This window comes from Staurois parvus, unplaced genomic scaffold (assembly GCF_062004578.1).
Source record: "Staurois parvus isolate SC_StPar_1 unplaced genomic scaffold, SC_StPar_1.0 ptg000526l, whole genome shotgun sequence".
In the NCBI taxonomy this organism is placed as follows: Eukaryota; Metazoa; Chordata; class Amphibia; order Anura; family Ranidae; genus Staurois; species Staurois parvus.
Window position 1 is genome coordinate 769,944 of NW_028318322.1, and position 24,157 is coordinate 794,100.

General features: G+C 43.9%; 2 protein-coding genes across 2 annotated transcripts in view; one reads left to right on the forward strand and one right to left on the reverse strand.

Moving 5' to 3' along the window:
- The window catches only part of LOC149451665 (uncharacterized), a 215,653-nt gene that overhangs the window by 109,331 nt on the left and 82,165 nt on the right, over nt 1-24,157 (reverse strand). The gene's annotated exons all lie outside the window — the stretch shown is intronic.
- Nucleotides 1,486-8,884, forward strand: LOC149451669 (uncharacterized). The gene is made up of 6 exons (XM_089690352.1): nt 1,486-1,527; nt 4,737-4,860; nt 4,977-5,074; nt 5,154-5,360; nt 5,461-5,602; nt 7,554-8,884. Exons 1-6 carry the CDS (start codon nt 1,486-1,488, stop codon nt 8,882-8,884), a joined length of 1,944 nt encoding a protein of 647 aa, XP_089546478.1.

The window sequence follows — 24,157 nt, forward strand, 5'->3', positions numbered from 1 at the left end:
CTGCGGGAGAGATAGGGGTAGAGATAGAAGAGAGTTGTAATGGGGTAAGTTGGGGGAGATTTGTGGTATTTAGAAATTTTTGAATGGAAATCATTGTTGGTTGGGATGTATTTGTGTCATCTTTAATATTATATAGTGTTTGGTAATATGTTGCGAAGGCGTTGGCTATGTCTTGCGGGTTTGTGAGAGACTTATGGGTGGTTGGGTGTGGAATTGAGGGTATTTTGGATTTGAGACGTCTATGTTTAATTAGTTTTGTTAATGGTGAATTTGCCTTATTGCCTAGGGAGTAGAATTGTGCTTTTGTTTTTTGAAGGTTAAGATCTTGTACAGTAGAAGGGATCAGAGTTTATTTCTGTCTGAGGTTAGTGATTTGTGCGTTGAGGGGTTTGTTTTTTTTTATTGATTTCTTCTTTTAGTTTTATGGATGCTAGAAGTTGGTCAGTTTGCTGGGATCTTTGTTTATTGATGTGAGTGTTAAGTTGTATGAGGATACCTCTCATGTATGCTTTGTAGGTGGACCATAGTGTGGTTATAGAGGTGTCAGGTGTGGCGTTAAATTCAAAAAATGTTTTGTGAGCTTCTGATAGGTGTTTTTGGTTATCTGGGTTCTTCAATATCGAGGAATTCAGTCTCCAGATTCAGGGGATTGAGGAATGTTGCTTGTCGTCCAGGGTTATGTTGATTGGAGCGTGATCAGACCAGGTTATAGTGCCAGTTTTGGATGATGTAACATGTAGAGTCCATTTATCTGTAACAAAGAAGTCAATTCTGGAGTATGAAAGGTGAGATGGGGAGTAGTAGGTATAGTCTCTTTCGGTGCTATGGTGACATCTCCAGATGTCATATAAATCATGGTCATGTAAGAAACGATTAAAGTTGTGTTTTGGGGAGCGTTTGTTGGTGAATGAGTCCAGGAGCGGGTTGCCGATGATGTTAAAGTCTCCGCCAATGAGAAGTCTGCCATGTTTGTGAGAAGAGATGGTGGAAAGGAGTTTGTGGTAGAATTGCAATTGGCTGTCGTTGGGTCCATAAACGTTTACTAGGGTATATGGTATGTCGTTGAGTTTGCAGAATAGGATATGGTAGCGCCCTTGAGAGTCTGCTATTTCCGAGATGTATTGGAAGTGTATAGAGTCTTTCACGGCTGTAATAACTCCATTTTTCTTTTTGGAGTTGGTAGCCATATAAATGTGGGTGAATCGGTGCAGTTGTAGTTTAGGGGTCTTGGCAGTTGTGAAATGTGTCTCTTGTATGAAGAGTATGTCAGCATGAAGTGTTCGGGCTTCCTTTTGGAGCATCGATCTCTTAAAAGGGGAGTTTAGGCCCCGTACATTGAGTGATGTTATATCAATAATTTTGTCATTTGCTGGTTAGATTGGTAGAGTAGAGGAGTTGTTTCTGTGCGTGCCAACATAGGTGAGAGAGACTTGGGGGGACAAGAGCGATTTCCATGCATTTGGTATAGTGGTGTTGGTGCGCTCGATGATGCATGTGATGTTTTCCTTCTGTTTTGGCTGGTTTCAGGTGAACAGTTGGTCCGATTGATCGACTGATGGTGCAGGGGGGAGTGGACTTAGAAGGGGGCAAAAAAAGACTTGCGGAAAATGCAAGTAGCATGGGTAGCAGGGAGTGCTACTGCAAAACAGGGGGGTGCAGGGGGGTGCAAACAAGCACAGGGGGGTGAAAACAAGCATAGACCAGCAAAAGGATCATGCCAAACAATGTCTCGTAACATGAGAATATTTTGTAAAGGGCCATTGCCAGAAAACGATATGTTGAGGTATAGTATCCGAGGAGGTAAGGATGGGTTGTACAAAGAGTGTGGTTAGTCAGGTTTATTCTGCCTCCATATGTTGCATATTGATAGGAGGGGACTGGTGGGGCTCAGCGGGTAGTATGTTCCAAGTCTTCAGTAGGTCAATTGCCTGCCTCTAGGGTTCTCAATGTATGTGTTCTGCCCTGGTGTCTGATGGTCAATTTTGTGGGGAATCCCCATTGATAGGCTATTCCATGGTTTTGTAGGGCCTTGGTGATGTTGACCATCTTTTTTTGATTAAGAAGAGTGGCCTTAGAGAGATCCGCATATAATCTGATGTTCGAATGTGATAGTGGGAGTGAGGGCGGGTTTCTGGCTGCTGTCATTATTTTTTCTTTGAAATAAGTAGAAGTGATGTGGGCTAGAACGTCTCTAGGGATTGACGCTGATAAGAATGCGGGATTGGGTATTTTATGTGCTCGATCTGTGGCGAGCTCCATATCTGAGAGAGACGGAATGAGGAGTTTCATGTACTGTTGGTGTATCATTGACGATAGTTTCAGGCATACCCCTGAATTTTATATTGTTGCATCTTGAGCGATCTTCCAAATTTGCTAGTTTTAGGTGAATTTGCTCGATTTCAGAAGCGTGGTCATCATGTGCGTCAATTAAATCGTTATGTGCTGTGACTATGTCTCCCATTTTTGTCTCAATATGGCGTATTCTGTGCTCTTGCTGTTGGATCGCATGTATGTCCATCCACTTCCTCAAACTCAGTCTTTCCAAAACTGAGCTCTTAGTATTCCCTCCGCCCGCTCCTAACCTCGGAAACCACTAAGCAACTTATTCCCTCCCTGGTTATCTCTCACCTTGACTATTGTAACTCCCTCCTCATTGGCCGACCTCATCGCAGGCTATCCCCTCTTCAGTCTATCATGAATGCTGCTGCCAGACTCAGCCACCTTACTAACCGTTCTGTATCTGCCACCCCTCTCTGCCAATCCCTCCACTGGCCTCCATTCAGTGTCCTCCACCCCTCTCTGCCAATCCCTCCACTGGCCTCCACCCCTCTCTGCCAATCCCTCCACTGGTCTCCATTCAGTGTCCTCCACCCCTCTCTGCCAATCCCTCCACTGGCCTCCATTCAGTGTCCTCCACCCCTCTCTGCCAATCCCTCCACTGGCCCCCACCCCTCTCTGCTAATCCCTCCACTGGCTTCCACTCAGTGTCCTCCACCCCTCTCTGCCAATCCCTCCACTGGCCTCCATTCAGTGTCCTCCACCCCTCTCTGCCAATCCCTCCACTGGCCTCCATTCAGTGTCTTCCACCCCTCTCTGCCAATCCCTCCACTGGCTTCCCATTGCCCAACGAATAAAATTCAAAACATTAACAATAACATATAAAGCCATTTATAACTCTGCCCCAAATTACATCACCAATCTTGTCTCTAAATATCACCCAAACCATACTCTCCACTTCTTGTAAGACCTCCTACTCTCTAGCTCCTTTGTCTCCTCCTCCCATGCTCTTCTCCAGGACTTCTCCAGAGCTTCCCCCATCCTCTGGAACTCTCTACCCCAATTTATCAGACTATCACCTACTTTGCTCACTTTTGGTCAATCTCTGAAAATCTCTCTTTTCAGGGAAGACTATCCTGCCCTCAGCTAATAATGGAATCTTCTACTCCTCCTACCAGTCCATCCCCCACAGTTACTACCTTTTGTACCACTAGCCCCTCCCTCTTATATTGTAAGCTCCAGGGAGCAGGGCCTCCTATCCCTCTTCTACTGAACTGTATTGTTGCTGTATTGTCTCCCGTTATATTGTAAAGCGCTGAGCAAACTGTTGGCACCATAAATCCTGTATAATAATAATAATAATAATAATGTCCTGAAAGCATATTTCTCCATAATGATCCCAGATACAGATATTCATCCTACAATGTGATCAGTAAAGTCTCCGGAGAACACGGAGATCTGAGAAATATGATGTGTCCTGGCACAGCCCAAAGACAAAGGTCATCATTTTTATGTTTGGAGAGGCGGTATGCACCTGGGAGCAATGTACAGAAACCTCACAGAGTGCCCCCCCGCAAAGCTCCTCCTCCCAATGTCCCTCCATCCAGAGTCAGAGTCCTATGACATCACACTGACCTCACAGCTCCTCCTCCCAATGTCCCTCCATCCAGAGTCCTATGACATCACACTGACCTCACAGCTTCTCCCTCCTCCCAATGTCCCTCCATCCAAAGTCAGAGTCCTGTGACATCACACTGACCTCACAACTCCTCCTCCTAATGTTCCACCATCCAGAATCAGAGACTCCTATGACTTCACACTGACCTCACAGCCCCTCCTCCCAATGTCCTTCCATCCGGAGTCAGAGAATCCTATGACATCACACTGACCTCACAGCTCCTCCTCCCAATGTCCCTCCATCCAGAGTCAGAGAATCCTATGACATCACACTGACCTCACAGCTCCTCCTCCCAATGTCCCTCCATCTGGCTTTTTTCTGATGCTCTTAGGATGTGGGGACCCCTTGGTATCCTCACATGTAAAGTGGGACTGTTGGTCCTGCGTTGTATGTAATGACATCAGAATGCTGAAACAAGCCTATACCCTGCGTAGTGTGGGGGTCCTGTGGGGGGAAATTATACCTCAGCCTGAAGTGGGGCTTTAATAAAATGGAGACCTGAATGGAGAGGTGAGGAGGATTCTGGGAATATCATTTGATGTGACTATTTGTGTTCAGATGTAGAGTTTTCCTCCTGTGAAGTCTGGAGATCATATGACATCACATTGCCTCCACCTCCCTCCCTGATAGAAGAGAGAAAGAAGAAGAAGATTCTAGAAGTCACCAGAGAGATCACTGAGCTGCTGACAGGAGAGGTGAGCGGTGCCGGGAATTCTGGGACATTCTCCAGTAACAGACAAGGGATGTGTCTGGATGGTGACTGTATCATTGTGTGTGTCAGGTTCCTATAAGGTGTCAGGGTGTCACTGTCTATTTCTCCATGGAGGAGTGGGAGTATTTAGAAGGACACAAGGATCTCTACAAGGACGTCATGATGGACAATCAGCCGCCCCTCACATCACCGGGTAAGAGGAGACTTTATTGTAAAGGAGAGAGCAGTACGGAGGATCCACCTAGATCCCCCATCATCTGATAAACACATAGAAACAATGGATTCAGTCAGTGTGTGTGTTTCCTACAGATGGATCCAGTCATGGGAACCCACCAGAGAGATGTTCCCGTCCTCTGTATTCCCGGGATTCCACACAGGAAGGTCACACCATCCCTCACCATCATCAGGTAGATGATGACAATTATTGGTAGTTGTGATTTATACACAGCATGTTTGTTACAATGAATGTTTTATTATATCTTTCAGAGTGGAATCCTCGGGGATGAGAATATTGATGTTAAAGAAGAGTATAAAGAGGAGGATGAGGAGTATGGAGTGATGGAGGAGTTTTCAGAAGGACACAAGGATATGATGGAGCCACCTAATACCAGGAACCCACCAGAGAGATGTCCCCGTCCTCTGTATTCCCGGGATTCCACACAGGAAGGTCACACCATCCCTCATCATTGCAAGGTTGGTGGGATGGAGCATCTAGAACATGGACTTGTAGAGATGATGTGTGGATATTTTTATGTGAGCTTTTTTTTACAGATAATATATTTTCTTGATTTAGAGTGGAGATCCAATCGATATAGAATTTGAGGTGAAAGCAGAAGAAGAAGAGGCGTATGTGAGGGATGATCAGCAGTCTATGGAGGAGGATGGAATAACGGGGACATTTATAGAGGAGGACACTCCTACAGAGATCAGCACAGGTGGGTCATGAACACTAAATCCATTCCTCCACCCATACTGCTCACTGATTGGTCCAGAGTAGGGCGGGGACTGGGTGATATCAACCTGTAATCCCCTGGTCACTTTCCTGAGCTGTGTTCCCCGTCCTGTATTCCTGGATTTCTCTCGGATAATCTTCCTTCTCTGTGCTGCAGACACAATTTATGTATCTAGACTGGATTTATGGAGGTTCTGGGGTTCAGCTGGCAGCATTAGTTGAACCAGGCTCCTGGGACGTGATTTGGATCTTCTTCCCCATTCCCGGGTCTAGTAAGATCCCTGACCATTCAATTCTCCCAGGGTTCCTTGCTCTGTTATCTGCTGGCTGTGCCGGGTGGAGGGATATGTCTGTAGTGTCTCAGACCCAAGTCACTGAGTGCAGTCTCAGGAGATGGGAGGCAGCGGTGTGGGATCTCTGCAACTTGTCTACAGTAAACATTTAGATTACAATTGATTACTGAATACCAATATTATGAGTCCTGACCCTTATACTGTATAATTTATATTGTCCATTCCATACTCCTGACCCCTGCACTATGTACTCTATGTTGTACATTACATACTCCTGACCCCTGCACTATATACTCTATGTTGTCATTCCATACTCCTGACCCCTGCACTATATATTCTATGTTGTACATTACATACTCCTGACCCCTGCACTATATACTCTGTTGTACATTACATACTCCTGACCCCTGCACTATATACTCTATGTTGTACATTACATACTCCTGACCCCTGCACTATATACACTCTATGTTGTACATTACATACTCCTGACCCCTGCACTATATACACTCTATGTTGTACATTACATACTCCTGACCCCTGCACTATATACTCTATGTTGTACATTACATACTCCTGACCCCTGCACTATATACTCTATGTTGTACATTACATACTCCTGACCCCTGCACTATATACTCTATGTTGTACATTACATACTCCAGACCCCTGCACTATATACTCTATGTTGTACATTACATACTCCTGACCCCTGCACTATATACTCTATGTTGTACATTACATACTCCTGACCCCTGCACTATATAATCTGTTGTACATTACATACTCCTGACCCCTGCACTATATACTCTATGTTGTACATTACATACTCCTGACCCCTGCACTATATACTCTGTTGTACATTACATACTCCTGACCCCTGCACTATATACTCTATGTTGTACATTACATACTCCTGACCCCTGCACTATATACTCTGTTGTACATTACATACTCCTGACCCCTGCACTATATACTCTATGTTGTACATTACATAGTCCTGACTTCTGCTTTCCCCCCTCCCCCCACTGCTATATATACACATAATATGGATTCTCTTTTGTTCCCCCCCATTTCCTCCCAGCTGGACATTTTATATCGGATGATGTGATTGGAGCACAGACTTTTACATGGTGATAATAATGTGATAACATCCTCCAACTTTGGACCCTTAAACAGAAAGTGATAATGAGGGAGGAGTCATTACCCCAATGATGGTGGTCTTCAGGATCAGTCCAGTCTTCATCTTGGTTGTTCTCCCCCCATCCTCACTCTCTGACCTCTGGTGGGGCTCAGCCCCGCTGTTCTTCATGACTGAATCATGGACTAAATAAGGAAGTGCAGTACTTCTTGTGTTGGGAAGATGGCGATGAGTGATAGAGGGGGTGGGGACCCTCGTCCTATAATCCCCTCATCACTGTCCCTCCTATAAAAGACAGTTCTGGTTGTTTCCTCACTCTCTGACTAAGGTCCATGAATAAAGAAATGACCTGGTAGGAGATCAGAGGAGCCATTTCCTAGTTCCCTTGAGGGTGGAATTGTAAGCTCCTCAGAGACCAAGCTCCCTGATGTGGGCGGAGACCTGGTTTGGGGGAACCAATCAGCTCCTGTCTAGTAATCCTCTTTGTCTTTGTATTTTAGTCCATGGCCGGGAGATGAGGAAAACCTCAGAGGATTGTCTCACTTTGTCTCCAGACTGGAAAGTAGAAGATGAGGACATCACACAGTATAGTCCAGGAGAAAACCCGGCTCCCTCCAATGTCCATCCGGCACCACCCAGTGTAGATGGACCATCGGATTCCTTGTATCCTGAGGAACCTCAGACTGTGTGGAACTGGACCGGCCTTCCAACAGGGAAGAGTCTCTCCTGTACTGAGTGCGGGAAGGGTTTCTGCTATAAATCCCATCTTAATGTGCATAAAAGATCTCACACGGGGGAGAAGCCGTATTTCTGTCCTGAGTGCGGGAAATGTTTTTCACTGAAGTCCAGTCTTTCTAGACATCACAGATCTCACACAGGGGAGAAGGCATATTCCTGTCCTGAATGCGGGAAATGTTTTTTACTGAAGTCAGATCTTTACAGACATCAGAGATCTCACACAGGGGAGAAGCCGTATTCCTGTCCTGAGTGTGGGAAATGTTTTTCAGTGAAGTCCAGTCTTTACACACATCAGAGATCTCACACGGGGGATAAGGCATATTCTTGTCCTGAGTGCGGGAAATGTTTTACAAGTAAGTCCAAACTTTACACACACCAGAGAACTCACACAGTGGAGAAGCCGTATTCCTGTCCTGAGTGCGGGAAATGTTTTTCACTGAAGTCCAGTCTTTACACACATCAGCGATCTCATACGGGGGAGAAGCCATATTCCTGTTCTGAGTGCGGGAAATGTTTTACAATTACGTCCAGTCTTTACAGACATCAGAGATCTCACACGGGGGAGAAGCCATATTCCTGTCCTGAGTGCCGGAAATGTTTTTCACTGAAGTCCACTCTTTACACACACCAGAGATCTCACACAGGGGAGAAGCCGTATTCCTGTCCTGAGTGTGGGAAATGTTTTTCACAGATGTCCCATCTTTTCCAACATCAGAGATCTCACACAGGGGAGAAGCCACATTCCTGTCCTGAGTGCGGGAAATGTTTTTCAGAGAAGTCCAGTCTTTACACACACCAGAGATCTCACACAGGGGAGAAGGCGTATTCCTGTCCTGATTGTGGGAAATGTTTTTCACAGAAGTCCAGTCTTTCCACACATCAGAGATCTCACACGGGGGAGAAGCCGTATTCCTGTCCTGAGTGCGGGAAATGTTTTTCACGTAAGTCCTCTCTTAACACACATCAGAGATCTCACACGGGGGAGAAGCCGTATTCCTGTCCTGAGTGCGGGAAATGTTTTTCAGACAAGTCACATCTTTCCAGACATCAGAGATTTCACACAGGGAAGAAGCCTTTTTCCTGTCCTGAGTGAGGGAAATGTTCCTCACTGAAGTCCTGTCTTCCTGTACATCAGGGGTCCCACACAACCCTGGAGGTGTATTAGTGCCTTAAGTGCAGGAAATGTCTTCTAGATGAATGTTGCTGGACATCCCAGCTATCATGTGGGGAAGAAGCACACCCTGATATACACCTCAGATATACTCCATGGCTGATCATCATCATGGAAGAAACAGTTGATAAGGAGATGAGAGGCCCCCAAAGACATGGATGAAGTGCAGTAAATGTTGGGGTGCAGAGTGGTCAGTAGATCCTGGAAATGAAGGACACAACTTCAGCCCTTCTTGGGTGTCGGAGTTGCGTTTCCTGATAATGATATAGCGGGTTACAGAGCTAGAAGCCGGGAGAGCCCAGATCTCGTTATCGGGGAACTTTACACAGACAACAAGAACTTCTGAAGTTGATGTCCTTCATTTCAAGGCTCTACAGAACAGTGGTGACCCCGAAGCGTCTCTCTGTCTTCAGTCCATCCTTCTCCCATCCCCCAACAGGAGGGAAGGAGAACTCCACCCCAAACTAGGGGGGAACTTTCCTCTCATTATTTCCCTTGGCTTCTGTGTGGGTTTGGGTGGTTGGAGGAGTGCGGCACGAGAGGGAACACAGCTTGTTGTTCTATGTCTACATATGGGGTCTGGGTAGAGGGGATCCACCGGAAAATATTTCTACTCTTTGATTTTGTGCAAATCGTTTCTGTTTTCACTTTGAAGGGCGATATTATGTGTGTTTTTTTAAAAGGGATTGGCCCAATAGATACCACCCCACTTAGAGAATAGATGAACTACTATGACCAGCATTCATTCAGCCATGTCACATGTTGGGATCTTTTCTACAATACTTTGTTATAATAATGGAACACGTTGTGTATTGTATTGTACACCAATAATAATGACCCCGCCCCCAAATTCCAGACAAGGGATCTTCCTGAGCAATCGTATTCCTTCTTTTACCATTTACTGATTTTTTTTCTGCAATCTTGTTAAAAGTGAAATTATAATAAAAAATGTATTGAACAGAAAAAAATGGTGTGTGTGTGCAATGATGACAGAGCTGTGTATCCAGAAACGGCTGGTCGGTGACACTTCCATATACAGCCCAATGAAGTGACAAGGAAGCCCTAGAACCCTTTGGAGGAACCCTGGCTGAGAAAGGCTGGACTAGGCAGTTACATATCTCTGAAAAATTTCCAAAAATGATGCTTTATCACACATTAATGATTGACAATTGGGCAATCGCCCTGGTTAACCATCACCTCAGTATGAGACAATACACACAGACCTAAAACCATTAAAATCACACCAAGACCGGTCTGGATATATATGTGCTGCAAAGAATTGGATAATCACAATGATGTGATCAGAAAAGTCGATCTAAATATTAGGTCGACTAAAATGCCAAAAATACGTTCCAACATGAGGATATCGGCATTTCTAGATTTAGTTGCAGATGATCTTAAAAACCTTGAGTGGAGAATGCCAATTGGTGACAATCTTACAAAAAAGGAAAGAAAAGCCCTTAAAGAATTAAAAGAGACCAAAAATATAGTAATTAAGAGAAGTGATAAGAGGGGTAATGTAGTCATTTTAAATGAACAAAACTATGTCAAAGAGGTGAAGCGCCTATTGGGGGATTCATCTACGTATAGAAAATTAACTACTAATCCTTTCCCTGTAGTGGTGAAAAAATTAAACTCTATGTTAACATTGGGCAAAGAGCCGGGTCTTCTTACCAAAAAGGAGTTTGAATATCTCAGAATTGAGGAATTTAATCATCCTACCTTTTATATCATCCCTAAAATACATAAGAATCAAGAAAATCCTCCGGGTAGACCTATTGTTTCCGCCATTAATGGTCCCTTAGATAAAACAGGGAAATACATTGATTTGTTCCTCAAAGATATGGTCCCTAATCTATCTTATGTAAGAGATACCAAAGATGTTTTGGCTAAAATTGAAAATTTAATAATAAATGAAAACTCTATTCTAGTTAGAATAGATGTAGAATCACTTTACACATCAATCCCACATGAATGTGGTTTGAGATCGACTTTCTACTTTCTTGATAAAACATACCCCACTCTGGGGGGACAAAACAAATGTATTAGTGAGTTACTGGATTTTGCATTACGACATAATTTTTTCCAATTTAACAATACCTTTTATCAACAGATTAGAGGTACAAGTATGGGTGCACCATGGGCCCCGGCCTATGCCTGTCTGCATTTAGGTTTTTGGGAGGAGCAGGTTGTCTTCAGGTCAGCAGGGTTTCTTGCACATGCCCAGATTTGATTGAGATATATTGATGATATCTTCCTTGTATGGAGAGGAACATCGGAGGAATTAAAACTTTTCATGGAGGAGTTAAATCAAAACTCCCTCAATATTGGACTTACATATGTGTTTGATGAAAGATGTATCTCCTTTCTTGACCTGGAAATTAGACTTGAAGACAAAAGGCTCCTTACTAAAACGTTAAAAAAACCAACTGCAGCCAATACCTTATTAGAGGCCAGAAGTTATCATCCACGTTCACTGATCACAGGAATTCCGGTAGGACAGTTCCTGAGATGTCGGAGAAACTGCTTGAACATTAATGACTTTAGGATGGAAGCGCAGGACCTTTATAAAAGGTTTAGAGAACGGGGATATTCTCACTCTCAGATTAGAAAAGCTCGGAGACGGGCATATCAAACTGACCGTAAGAGTCTATTGTCCCCAAAAAAGGAAGAGAAGGTTAAACTAAGTGAGCAACCTGTTAGAATGATAACTCAATTTGGAGCTCAATGGCAGGCTGTGAAACAAATATTAGAAAAGCACTGGAAGTATCTAACCCAATGCCCCAAACTGATTGTAGGTGAGCGCCTCCAAATGGTAGCAAGAAGAGCACCAAATCTTGGTGACCTCCTTATTCATTCCAACTATCAACCGTTAAAACAAACAACATGGTTGAAGTCACGTACAAAAGGGATGTATAGATGTGGAAAATGTCAGATCTGTAAATTTGTGGATCGCACAGATTTTTTCTGTGATTTAAAAAATAGTACTCACTATAAAATTCAAAGTCTTATAAACTGTTGAGATGTTGAAAGTTTATTAGACATTACTAAGATTATATAGGATACAGAAATAATAAGGGGGGGGGAGCGAGTTCTAAAACTGTAACTTGTAAGTTTCCATCACGAGCTGACTACATGAAACATGACATATACATTTCTTGGTATAAACTGTTTTTGTTAGCTTTCTGAGAAATAGCCGGGCAAAGACATTGTCAGGGTCATGTTATCTTTTGTTGATACATCCTTGAGCAAACTAAAACAGTTCCATTAAACTTCTAATATATCTGCAAAAACCTAACTTAATACTTAAAATGGCGTACATCAACACAATGGAGGTTCTCTAGATCCTTTCAATCCCCTCTTAGATCATGAACATGATCTCAATTCTTTACCTCATTCATCTTTTTGTACATAGCCAGATAACCTTCATTTGTATTTTGCGGCTTGGTAGCTCTAGCAATGCAATATAATGAGCATTTAAAACATGGATATAAAAATAAAACAAAAAACAATATCATAACTATGCTTACAGAGATACCTTTCATCCATGAAAAGACGGAACCAAATCCTGATCCTAACCAATCAAACCAATCATCCATCTTTTCCTATAGCTCTAGCTTCTTCCATTAAACCATCTACCTGTTCCCTGTGTTGCTTTATTATTTCATAATAATCTGGAACAGTCATTGTGGTATTATATATCCAAGTACAACATTCAGAATCCTCTGTCATCTCACACAGACCTGTCAGAGCAGCACTCATGCTTTCAATAGCTAATTCTTGCATCTCCAGCTGTTCTCTAATAGCTCTGGTCTCAGTATTTAGCAACCCCATGTCCTTAGAGTTCCTCTCCAGTATATCATCAATAATGTTTGTGTAATTATTTATTTTGTTCATGAGTGTTATTCCCCATCCCGTGTAGGTAGGGAACCATGACCAAACCTTATCGCCTGTAGAGAATAGATCTACCTTTTCTTGTTTGGTTTCCCTTCTCTGTCTCAGAGTTAGTTGGTGTTTTGGGTATGTACTGGCTTTTACCTGGTGTTCCTTCTGGTCTATAGCTGCCATAATTGGCACTAATTGGGCTACATAGCACCAGCCCTGGACATCACTCGGTATCCAAGGGTAACAGATCTTACCACAACAGATATAGGTATTGTTTTCCAAGGAGATCGACAATTTTTGTATTGCAGAGTGAAATTCAGGGGTGACAACAAGTGTAAAATAAAAAAGAGGTTTTCCAAACATAGTTTTCCCCACATTGTCTTGTATCCCTTCTAAACTTTCATTCAGGGCTCTACCATTTACTTGCCAGAGTTTCACAGAAGAAGTTCCATCCCTCCTTCCAGGATCAGATATATTTAATATGGACTGAGAGCACATTCCCCTTCCCTTGTGGGAAGTATTCCCCAGTCTAAAACACCAATCGGGGAGCTGAGTGACTCCCAGAGTTGGAAAAGATATGGCGGCATTAGAAGTAATGTTGGTCAAACCAATACTTACATTCCCTGTTATTAACAAAAATATTTTGCCTGGAGCGGCCAGAAGAGGAATTTCCTATGTGCTCGGATGTAACTTACTACATATCCAACATTTATCAGAACCTGACTTTTGAGCATAAGATTTAAACTGCATCAACAACATTTTCCTGAAAAGGATTGTTCTCTTCAAAACTTCTTTTTGACTTTCTTTCACTTTTGGTTATCTGGGTCTCATTTAAATCTAGTCCTTGACCACAGATACCTTTTATTAGGCCCAAGTCCTCAGGGTGATAAATACAGTTATTTAGGATCCATACTGGCAGGAAAAAGAGCAGTCAGTGTGACCAATAGGACCCAGATCTTCAAAGCACCATGAGGGGCAGTAAGGAATGTCATCTTCAGGGTCTTTTTCACTTACTTCACCCGCTCTTTGAAGATTTTTCTCTCATACTTCACCTCCTTTTTCCATCTCGTGTTTCTCAGGTGTTTGGTTCACCTTCTTCACTCGACTAGCATGGATCCAGGACTGGGAATTCTCCACCAGAACAGCTGTTCTGGTAACCACTATCACTGTAGTAGGCGGTCCAAAGGGGTAGCCTTGCTTCTTGTCTTTAACGAGTTGGCGGACCACTACGACATCTCCCACTTGGAAAGGGTGTGTTGGTTCCTGAGAAAATAAATGAGAGGTGCGAGCAACATTTCTTTCAACCTGATGTAAAGTCTGAATCAATTTTCTCACATATTCTTGTTGTACCAGGTCAAGGTCCCCTCTTTCTAACATAAGTGGCTGTCTAGCCCAAGGAGTGGGGAACGGTCTTCCCATTAATATTTCAAAAGGAGATAACCCTGTAGTCTTATTAGGTGTCATTCTTACCTCTGCTAGAATTGCAGGTAACATCTTCTTCCAGTGGGTATAGGTTCCTCCAGTGGCCTTCCTCAACTTATCCTTAATTGTCCTGTTCATCCTTTCTACTATACCCCAACTTTGAGGATGATAGGGAATATGACATTTCCAATCTAAGTACTTTTACCAGGTCTTGGCATACCTTGGCCACAATGGCTGGTCCGTTATCAGAATTTATCTGCAGCGTACATCCCCATCTGGGTATTATCTCCTGTGTAAGAATTCTGACTACAGTCTGTGCGTCTTCTTTATTAGTGACAAATGCTTCCACCCATCTGCTGAACATATCCACCATTACCAACACAAACTCTTGCCTCTGTCCTGTTTTTGGCATGTGGGTAAAATCTATTTGTAAATGGGTGAAAGGTGTAGTTGGGTACACTAGATGCTGGTGTTGTGATTTCTTTGGGTTCTGTGGATTGTTCCTTATACATGTAATGCACCTGGAAACATATTCTTTCACCAACCTAGATAAACCTGTAATGTAAAAATCCTGCAATAATGTTTCACATGTCGTTTTCCATCCTCTATGTCCTAGACCGTGGTACTGTGCAATGAACAATGGGGCACTTGACATGGGAATGCATGGTTTCCCCTCTAAGCACACTAGACCAGAAGCTGGATCTAGTTGTGCTCCAGAACCATTCCAGTCTGCTAGATCGACTTTTGTAGCAAATGTTTGTAAATCTGCATACATCTGGTCATGTGGGGTGGTTGTGACACCTGAAGTGGGCATAGACATCTGTTCACTGGCCACCTGTTGTAATGCAGCTTCCTTTGCTACCTTATCTGCTAATGCATTTCCTTTGGCAATATGATCTCTGTGATTTGTATGTGCCCTGCAATGGAGAATGGCTGATGTTTTTGGTAACTGTATGGCTTTGAGTAGATCAGATATCAAGGAAGAGTGAGATATGGTTTTGCCATCAGCAGCAATGAATCCTCTTCTCTCCCAAATGACCCCAAAATCGTGTACAGCACCATGGGCGTACTTGGAGTCTGTGTAAATGGTGACATCCTGTCCTGCAAATAATTGACATGCTCTTGTAAGTGCAATCAGTTGGGCTGCTTGGGCTGACTGATATGGGATTGGCTTTGCCTCGAGTATTTTGTCAGGAAGTTGCACAATGGCATATCCTGCATGGTAAGTATTATCATTTGGCCTAGAACATGAGCCATCAACAAACACATCTGGGGCCCCATCAAGAGCCACAGCTGACATGTCGGACCTAGGGGAAGTGTCTTGCTGTATGTGGGTTATACAATTGTGTTCTGGTGTCACTTCATCCTGTTCCCCCTTTAGCCCCAATAGGGCATTCAAAATTGGAGTAGGACCTGAATTTGCTGAAGAATATTTAATAATCAAGTTGGGATCAGATAGAAGAATCACTTCATATCCGCTCAACCTTTGTGCTGACATGTGTTGAGTGTGTATATTTTTCAGTAGTAAGGACACTTGATGTGTGGTGTGTAGGGTAGTTTCATGTCCCAATGTGAAAGAAATAGCCATCTCCACCACCATCACACAGGATGCAAAAACTCTCAGACAAGCAGGCATGCCCTGAACCTGAGTTGGCACTACTTTGGAAAAAAAAGCTACAGGGCGGAGCTTGCCTCCATGTTCCTGAGCCAGGACCCCCGCCATGGTTGTACAATTTTCCCCCGCATACAGATAAAACATTTTCTATAGTCAGGTAGTCCAAGACCAGGGGCCGTTACCATAGCATTCTTCAGGTACACAAAGGCATCAACCATTTCATTTGACCAAGTGAGAATGTCAGGTGATTCTGAAAGTGTGGCAGACCTCAGAGTGTGATCATAGAATGAACAATCAGGTATCCATTGGCGGCAGTAACCAATCATACCAAGAAAAGTTAGCATGTCCTTTTTTGTTTGTGGGCGGGGCAGACCCACGAGAGCCACAGCTCTTTTGTGACTGACATTCCTCTCACCATGACTTGGAGTAAAACCAAGGTATTCAACCTGTTTTTGGCACCATTGCAGTTTCTTTTTAGATGCTTTGTGACCATTCCCTGACACCCATTCTAACAGAGACCAACTATCCTCCTGACTGGCCGCCTGACTTGAACTACAAATCAATAGGTCCCACATATATAATGAGGACCGAACCATTGGGAGGGGTCCACGACCTCAGTGTGGTCTGGAGGGCAAGTGAGTAGACTGCAGGTGAATCTACAAAACCCTGGGGCATTCTACACCAGCTCATCTGGCGATTGCGGAACGTAAATGCAAATAGCGCCCTCGTCTGGTGGTCCACAGGAATCGAAAAATATGCATTTGTTAAATCAATCACTGTAAAATATTCTGCATCGGACAGAATGGAGGTGAGGAGTAATGGCACGTCAGGCATTATTGGGGCTATTGGAACCACCAAATTATTTATGGCCCTCAAATCTTGTACAAACCTGTAAGAGCCATCCGGCTTCTTAACAGGATTGATAGGTGTGTTGTAAGGAGAAACCGTTTCTTCTAAAATACCTGTTTCTAAAAATCTTTCCACTAGAGGAGCAATCCCTTCCTCCTTCTCTGGTGACAATTTGTATTGCCTCTGTTTGTAGGGCAATGCCCCTTCCTTGAGTGTGACTGTGTATGGTGTACATGAAATTAATCCTACATCCATAGAATTTGTGGCCCAAGCTGGATGTGTATCAGGAGGGGATGTAATGTGTGAGGGATGACTCTCATCATTGAAATAGGCGGGTATAATGGGTACTTTGGAGGATCTGGCAACAATACCTCCTTCTGATGTTACTCTCAGAGAAATCCCTAAAGTTCCCATAAAATCTCTCCCTCTCTCGGGAATGGGTCTGTACTTCCCATATCTTCTGTCCAGCCTGCCATACAATCCACCCAGGGATTTATTAAATAATCCATTCCACAAACTCTAGCAACATAATCCTTACAATTTTCTCCCTTTTCTGGGGGACCTGGTGGGTAACTACCTCCTTGACCCATATTTAGACAGTGGATAAGATTATCTATCTTACCTTATAATCTTATCTTGTTCCACACAACAAATTATCTTATACTTCTACGCAACAGAAAGAAAAAGCAAAAGACAGATAAACCAGAATCTGCTCCACAGACTTATTAACCTTTTGATAACTTCCCAAAAGTTATCTCTTCACTGTTCTACCAAAGAACAATCTGTGTTTACCAAAAACACTCTTTTTTTTTTTATAGTGCACTATATTGTAACTCTACCAAAGAGTTAAGTCTGCTTACCAAAAGCAGCTACAGGTTATCACGGGTCTATATAGACAATACAGAATGATTCAAGACCTTCCCTCAACACAGGGCAAGAAAGAGCTTTTAGTCATAAAAAGACAAAAGGTTTACTTACCAAGTGAGGTGGGTGGTCATCCCGGGCTGAGCCCCCAGCTGAAAGGATGATTTTCTTTATCCCCTCAGAGACCCCCGGTATGTGGAGAGATTCCTGGTTTATCAGCAGAATTCTGGGAACACCCCTTGAACACGGAAATAACGGCAGCTTATGTTCAGAGATGTTGAAAGTTTATTAGACATTAATAAGATTATATAGGATACAGAAATAATAAGGGGGGGGAGCGAGTTCTAAAACTGTAACTTGTAAGTTTCCATCATGAGCTAATCACATGAAACATGACATATCCATTTCTTGGTACAAATTGTTTTGGCTAGCTTTCTGAGAAATAGCCGGGTGAAGACAATGTCAGGGTCATATTATCATTGTTGATACATCCTTGAGCAAACTAAAACAGTTTCATTAAACTTCAAATATATCTGCAAAAACCTAACTTAATACTTAAAATGTCGTACATCAACACAATGGAGGTTCTCTAGATCCTTTCACCTAGGGGCTTGATTGTATACACTTGTGGTCATGGAGGGGATTGGAGCACATGAATCCAATGATTGGAGGGGATTGGAAAACCTGAGTCACATGATTGGAGGGCTGGCCCAATACTTGGGGCAATATAGTGTACTTCCACTCCTTAAATGAAAGTCTCCTGACATTTAAGGGTCTCTTCATAACAGATTTTCCCAGCAATTCCCACGTTGATGGCCATGTATCTTCCATCTCTGGGAATGGGGGTAAAACACAAATGCTATTAGACTGTTTACTGAGTTGGTCAAAAAGTTTATAATGATTTGAAAAAATAACTGCTTTCAGTTTCTAGATGAGCGAATTCCTATGATACTTAATGTCATCACTGGATGAATACAATACAACCGATATTCATCACAGCTGGACACATGCTACTCACATTTGTCCAATAATTTGTTTAAAAATAGACCTTTAATTGTTTGTGAAATCTCCCACCACAAAATGTACTCAGCCAATCACAGGGCAGGACTCCATTTATATTCTTCTCCTGCCATCAATGGAAAACCCGGTCCCACACTTCGTCCATGTCTTTGGGGACCTCTGATCTCCTTATGAACTGTTTCTTCCATGATGAAGATCAGCCATGGAGTATATCTGAGGTGTATATCAGGGTGTGCTTCTTCCCCACATGAGAGCTGGGATGTCCAGCAACATTCATCTAGAAGACATTTCCCGCACTCAAGGCACTAATACACCTCCAGGGTTGTGTGGGACCCCTGATGTACAGGAAGACAAGACTTCAGTGAGGAACATTTCCATCACTCAGGACAGGAAAGTGGCTTCTCCCTTGTGTGAGATCTCTGATGTCTCTTAAGATTGGACTTCACTGAAAAACATTTCCCACACTCAGGGCAGATATACGGCTTCTCCCCCATGTGCAATCTCTGATGTTTGTAAAGATTGGACTTATCAGAAAAACATTTCCCACATTCAGAACAGGAATAAGGCTTCTCGCCTGTGTGCAGTCTCTGATGTGTGTCAAGATGGGACTTCCCTGAAAAACTTTTCCCACACTCAGGACAAGAATATGCCTTCTCCCCCGTGTGAGAAATTTGATGTGTATAAAGATGTGACTTCACTGAAAAAGATTTACCACACTCAGGACAGAAATGCGGCTTCTCCCCCGTGTGCAGCCTCTGATGTCTGTAAAGATGGGAATTGTCTGAAAAACATTTCCCGCACTCAGGACAGGGATATGGCTTCTCCCCCGTGTGAGATCTCTGATGTGTGTAAAGATAGGACTTCTGTGAAAAACATTTCCCACACTCAGGACAGGAAAATGGCTTCTCCCCAGTGTGCAATCTCTGATGTTTATAAAGATTAGACTTCACTGAAAAAGATTTCCAACACTCAGGACAGGAATATGGCTTCTCCCCCGTATGAGATCTCTGATGTATGACAAGATCTGTCATTTCTACAAAACATTTCCCGCATTCAGGACAGGAATACAGATTCTCACGTGTGAGATCTTTTATGCATAGTAAGTTTGGATTTAGAACAGAAACCCTTCCCGCATTCAGAACAGGAGAAGCTCTTCCCTGTTGGAAGGCCGGCCCAGTCCCGCACAGTCTGAGGTTCCTCAGGATACGAGGAATCCGATGGTCCATCTACACTGGGTGGTGCCGGATGGACATTGGAGGGAGCCGGGTTTTCTCCTGGACTATACTGTGTGATGTCCTCATCTTCTACTTTCCAGTCTGGAGACAAAGTGAGACAATCCTCGGAGGTTTTCCTCATCTCCTGGCCATGGACTAAAATACAAAGACAAAGAGGATTACTAGACAAGAGCTGATTGGTTCCCCCAAACCAAGACTCCGCCCACATCAGGCAGCTTGGTCTCTGAGGAGCTTACAATTCCACCCTCAAGGGAACTAGGAAATGGCTCCTCTGATCTCCTACCAGGTCATTTCTTTATTCATGGACCTTAGTCAGAGAGTGAGGAAACAACCAGAACTGTCTTTTATAGGAGGGACAGTGATGAGGGGATTATAGGACGAGGGTCCCCACCCCCTCTATCACTCATCGCCATCTTCCCAATGTTTTCCTATGTTTATATATAGCAGTTGGAAGAAGATAGAGAGCAGAAGTCAGGAGTATGTAATGTACAATATAGAGTATATAGTGCAGGGGTCAGGAGTATGTAATGTACAACATAGAATATATAGTGCAGGGGTCAGGAGTATGTAATGTACAATATACATTATACAGTGTAAGGGTCAGGACTCATAATATTGGTATTCAGTAATCAGTGGAAGCTTAAATGTTTACTGTAGACAAGTTGCAGAGATCCCACACCGCTGCCTCCCATCTCCTGAGACTGCACTCAGTGACTTGGGTCTGAGACACTACAGACATATCCCTCCACCCGGCACAGCCAGCAGATAACAGACAAGGTCCCCTGGGAGAATTGTTCTGTCAGAAATCTTACTAGACCCGGGTATGGGGAAGAAGATCCAAAGCACACACCCCAGGTGCCTAGGTCATAACACTTATGGTGAAATGAACATTTTGCTGCCAGCTGAACCCCAGAACCTCCATAAATCCAGTCTAGATACATAAATTGTGTCTGCAGCACAGAGAAGGAAGATTATCCGAGAGAAATCCAGGAATACAGGACGGGGAACACAGCTCAGGAAAGTGACCAGGGGATTACAGGCTGATATCACCCAGTCCCCGCCCTACTCTGGACCAATCAGTGAGCAGTATGGGTGGAGGAATGGATTTAGTGTTCATGACCCACCTGTGCTGATCTCTGTAGGAGTGTCCTCCTCTATAAATGTCCCCGTTATTCCATCCTCCTCCATAGACTGCTGATCATCCCTCACATACGCCTCTTCTTCTTCTGCTTTCACCTCAACTTTTATATCTATCAGATCTTCAACCTAAAACAAAATAATAATAGAAGAGTTCATCTGTAAAACATAAACTCCAATATTGTGACATCACATAAAAAACAATCACTTCTGTGAGACCATATTCTAGATTCTCCATCCCACCAACCTTGTAATAGTGAGGGATGGTGTGACCTTCCTGTGTGGAATCCCGGGAATACAGAGGACGGGGACATCTCTCTGGTGGGTTCCTGGTATTAGGTGGCTCCATCATATCCTTGTGTCCTTCTGAAAACTCCTCCATCACTCCATACTCCTCATCCTCCTCTTTATACTCTTCTTTAACATCAATATTATCATCCCCGAGGATTCCACTCTGAAAGATATAATAAAACATTCATTGTAACAAACATGCTGTGTATAAATCACAACTACCAATAATTGTCATCATCTACCTGATGATGGTGAGGGATGGTGTGACCTTCCTGTGTGGAATCCCGGGAATACAGAGGACGGGGACATCTCTCTGGTGGGTTCCCATGACTGGATCCATCTGTAGGAAACACACACACTGACTGAATCCATTGTTTCTATGTGTTTATCAGATGATGGGGGATCTAGGTGGATCCTCCGTACTGCTCTCTCCTTTACAATAAAGTCTCCTCTTACCCGGTGATGTGAGGGGCGGCTGATTGTCCATCATGACGTCCTTGTAGAGATCCTTGTGTCCTTCTAAATACTCCCACTCCTCCATGGAGAAATAGACAGTGACACCCTGACACCTTATAGGAACCTGACACACACAATGATACAGTCACCATCCAGACACATCCCTTGTCTGTTACTGGAGAATGTCCCAGAATTCCCGGCACCGCTCACCTCTCCTGTCAGCAGCTCAGTGATCTCTCTGGTGACTTCTAGAATCTTCTTCTTCTTTCTCTCTTCTATCAGGGAGGGAGGTGGAGGCAATGTGATGTCATATGATCTCCAGACTTCACAGGAGGAAAACTCTACATCTGAACACAAATAGTCACATCAAATGATATTCCCAGAATCCTCCTCACCTCTCCATTCAGGTCTCCATTTTATTAAAGCCCCACTTCAGGCTGAGGTATAATTCCCCCCCACAGGACCCCCACACTACGCAGGGTATAGGCTTGTTGCAGCATTCTGATGTCATTACATACAACGCAGGACCAACAGTCCCACTTTACATGTGAGGATACCAAGGGACCCCACATCCTAAGAGCATCAGAAAAAAGTCAGATGGAGGGACATTGGGGGGGAAGAGCTGTGAGGTCAGTGTGATGTCATAGGATTCTCTGACTCTGGATGGAGGGACATTGGGAGGAGGAGCTGTGAGGTCAGTGTGATGTCATAGGATTCTCTGACTCTGGATAGAGGGACATTGGGGGGAGGAGCTGTGAGGTCAGTGTGATGTCATAGGATTCTCTGACTCTGGATAGAGGGACATTGGGAGGAGCAGCTGTGAGGTCAGTGTGATGTCATAGGATTCTCTGACTCTGGATGGTGGGACATTGGGGGGAGGAGCTGTGAGGTCAGCGTGATGTCATAGGATTCTCTGACTCTGGATGGAGGGACATTGGGAGGAGGAGCTGTGAGGTCAGCGTGATGTCATAGGATTCTCTGACTCTGGATGGAGGGACATTGGGAGGAGGAGCTGTGAGGTCAGTGTGATGCCATAGGATTCTCTGACTCTGAATGGAGGGACATTGGGAGGAGGAGCTATGAGGTCAGTGTGATGTCATAGGATTCTTCATCCCCTGCAACTAACAAAAGTGGTATAATCCATTAGTATTGACTGATGAGGTGAGAAGGTGACCCATCTCCACAATGAGGAGAATGTTCCGGCCCCGGAAGTGGGAGAATGTTCTGCCCCTTATATTTTAAAGTGTCGAGCAAACTGTTGGCGCCATAAATCCTGTATAATAATAATAACAACATCTTTTTACCTCCTCTGCTGCCACTTCCACCAATGTCTCCTCTCTGCTTCCTGCTGCCTCACCTCTCACCTAGAACTTCCTGTGTTTAAAAGTACATCACTTCCTGTCTATCCCAGACATCACTTCCTGTCTGTCTTCCATAGAGACTTCCTGTCTGGGTAGAAGTGAGATCCCCACCTTGTGGAGCTCAGAGGAACTGCAGCCCCGAGAAGCGTCTGGTAGTGTGACCCCGGCCTTGTGCTGGGTGTGTATGGACTGTAGATCCTCATAGAGGGATCACCTCTACTCCCACCAAGGGGGACAGAAATATATGACTGCTCGGGGGAGGGGTTTTGGCCCCTTTGATTTTGCAGTAACATTGATGGCAGATTTAGTCCTGTAGAACATCTGGTATATGGATACAAAGCCCCCCAGCTGGGAGTAAAGGGTGGAAATGGCTGGTGACCCCCAGATTTGGGCAATGATGTCATCACTATAAATGGATAAAACCCGCGCTATGTGTAACAACTCCAAACCTACAAAAACCTTCTAGCGGACTGCTGCTGTAACAAAGGGAAGGATTCCCTGTCATCTAGAAGAGCATTATGTGTCACAGCGCTGTCCTATTGTGTGTGCACAGAAATCATCACAAATACACTACAAATATGTGGAGACATTCAGAGATAAAGAGCTCGGGGCTCCAAATCCTATTCTCTGCACATCCACTGCTTCCACTTTACACCCACTTCATTGGTCTTATGGGGTTTATCAATAAATGAAGGAAACTGAACCGTGTGCAAATCATCCACAACATAAAGTGCTTTGTGCTCAAGATGCTGCTCCCTGCAGATCCACTGCTTCCACTTTACACCCACTTCATTCATCTCATCAGATTTGCTGCTATAGGAAATCATCTCAAATCCTGTGCAAATCCATGGAGACAGACAATATTGTGTGCTCAGTATAGTGTTCTCTGCAAGTCCACCGCTTCCACTTTGCATCTACTTCAATCCAATTATTTTACTACAAAAATCCACCAATCAGTGAACAGTTGATAAGGTGTGAAAGTGCTCCGCCCTCCAAACTGTTGGGGCTGTAGTGTAGCCCCGCCTTCTTCCACCTCTTGTACACGGGATGGTGAGGGCGC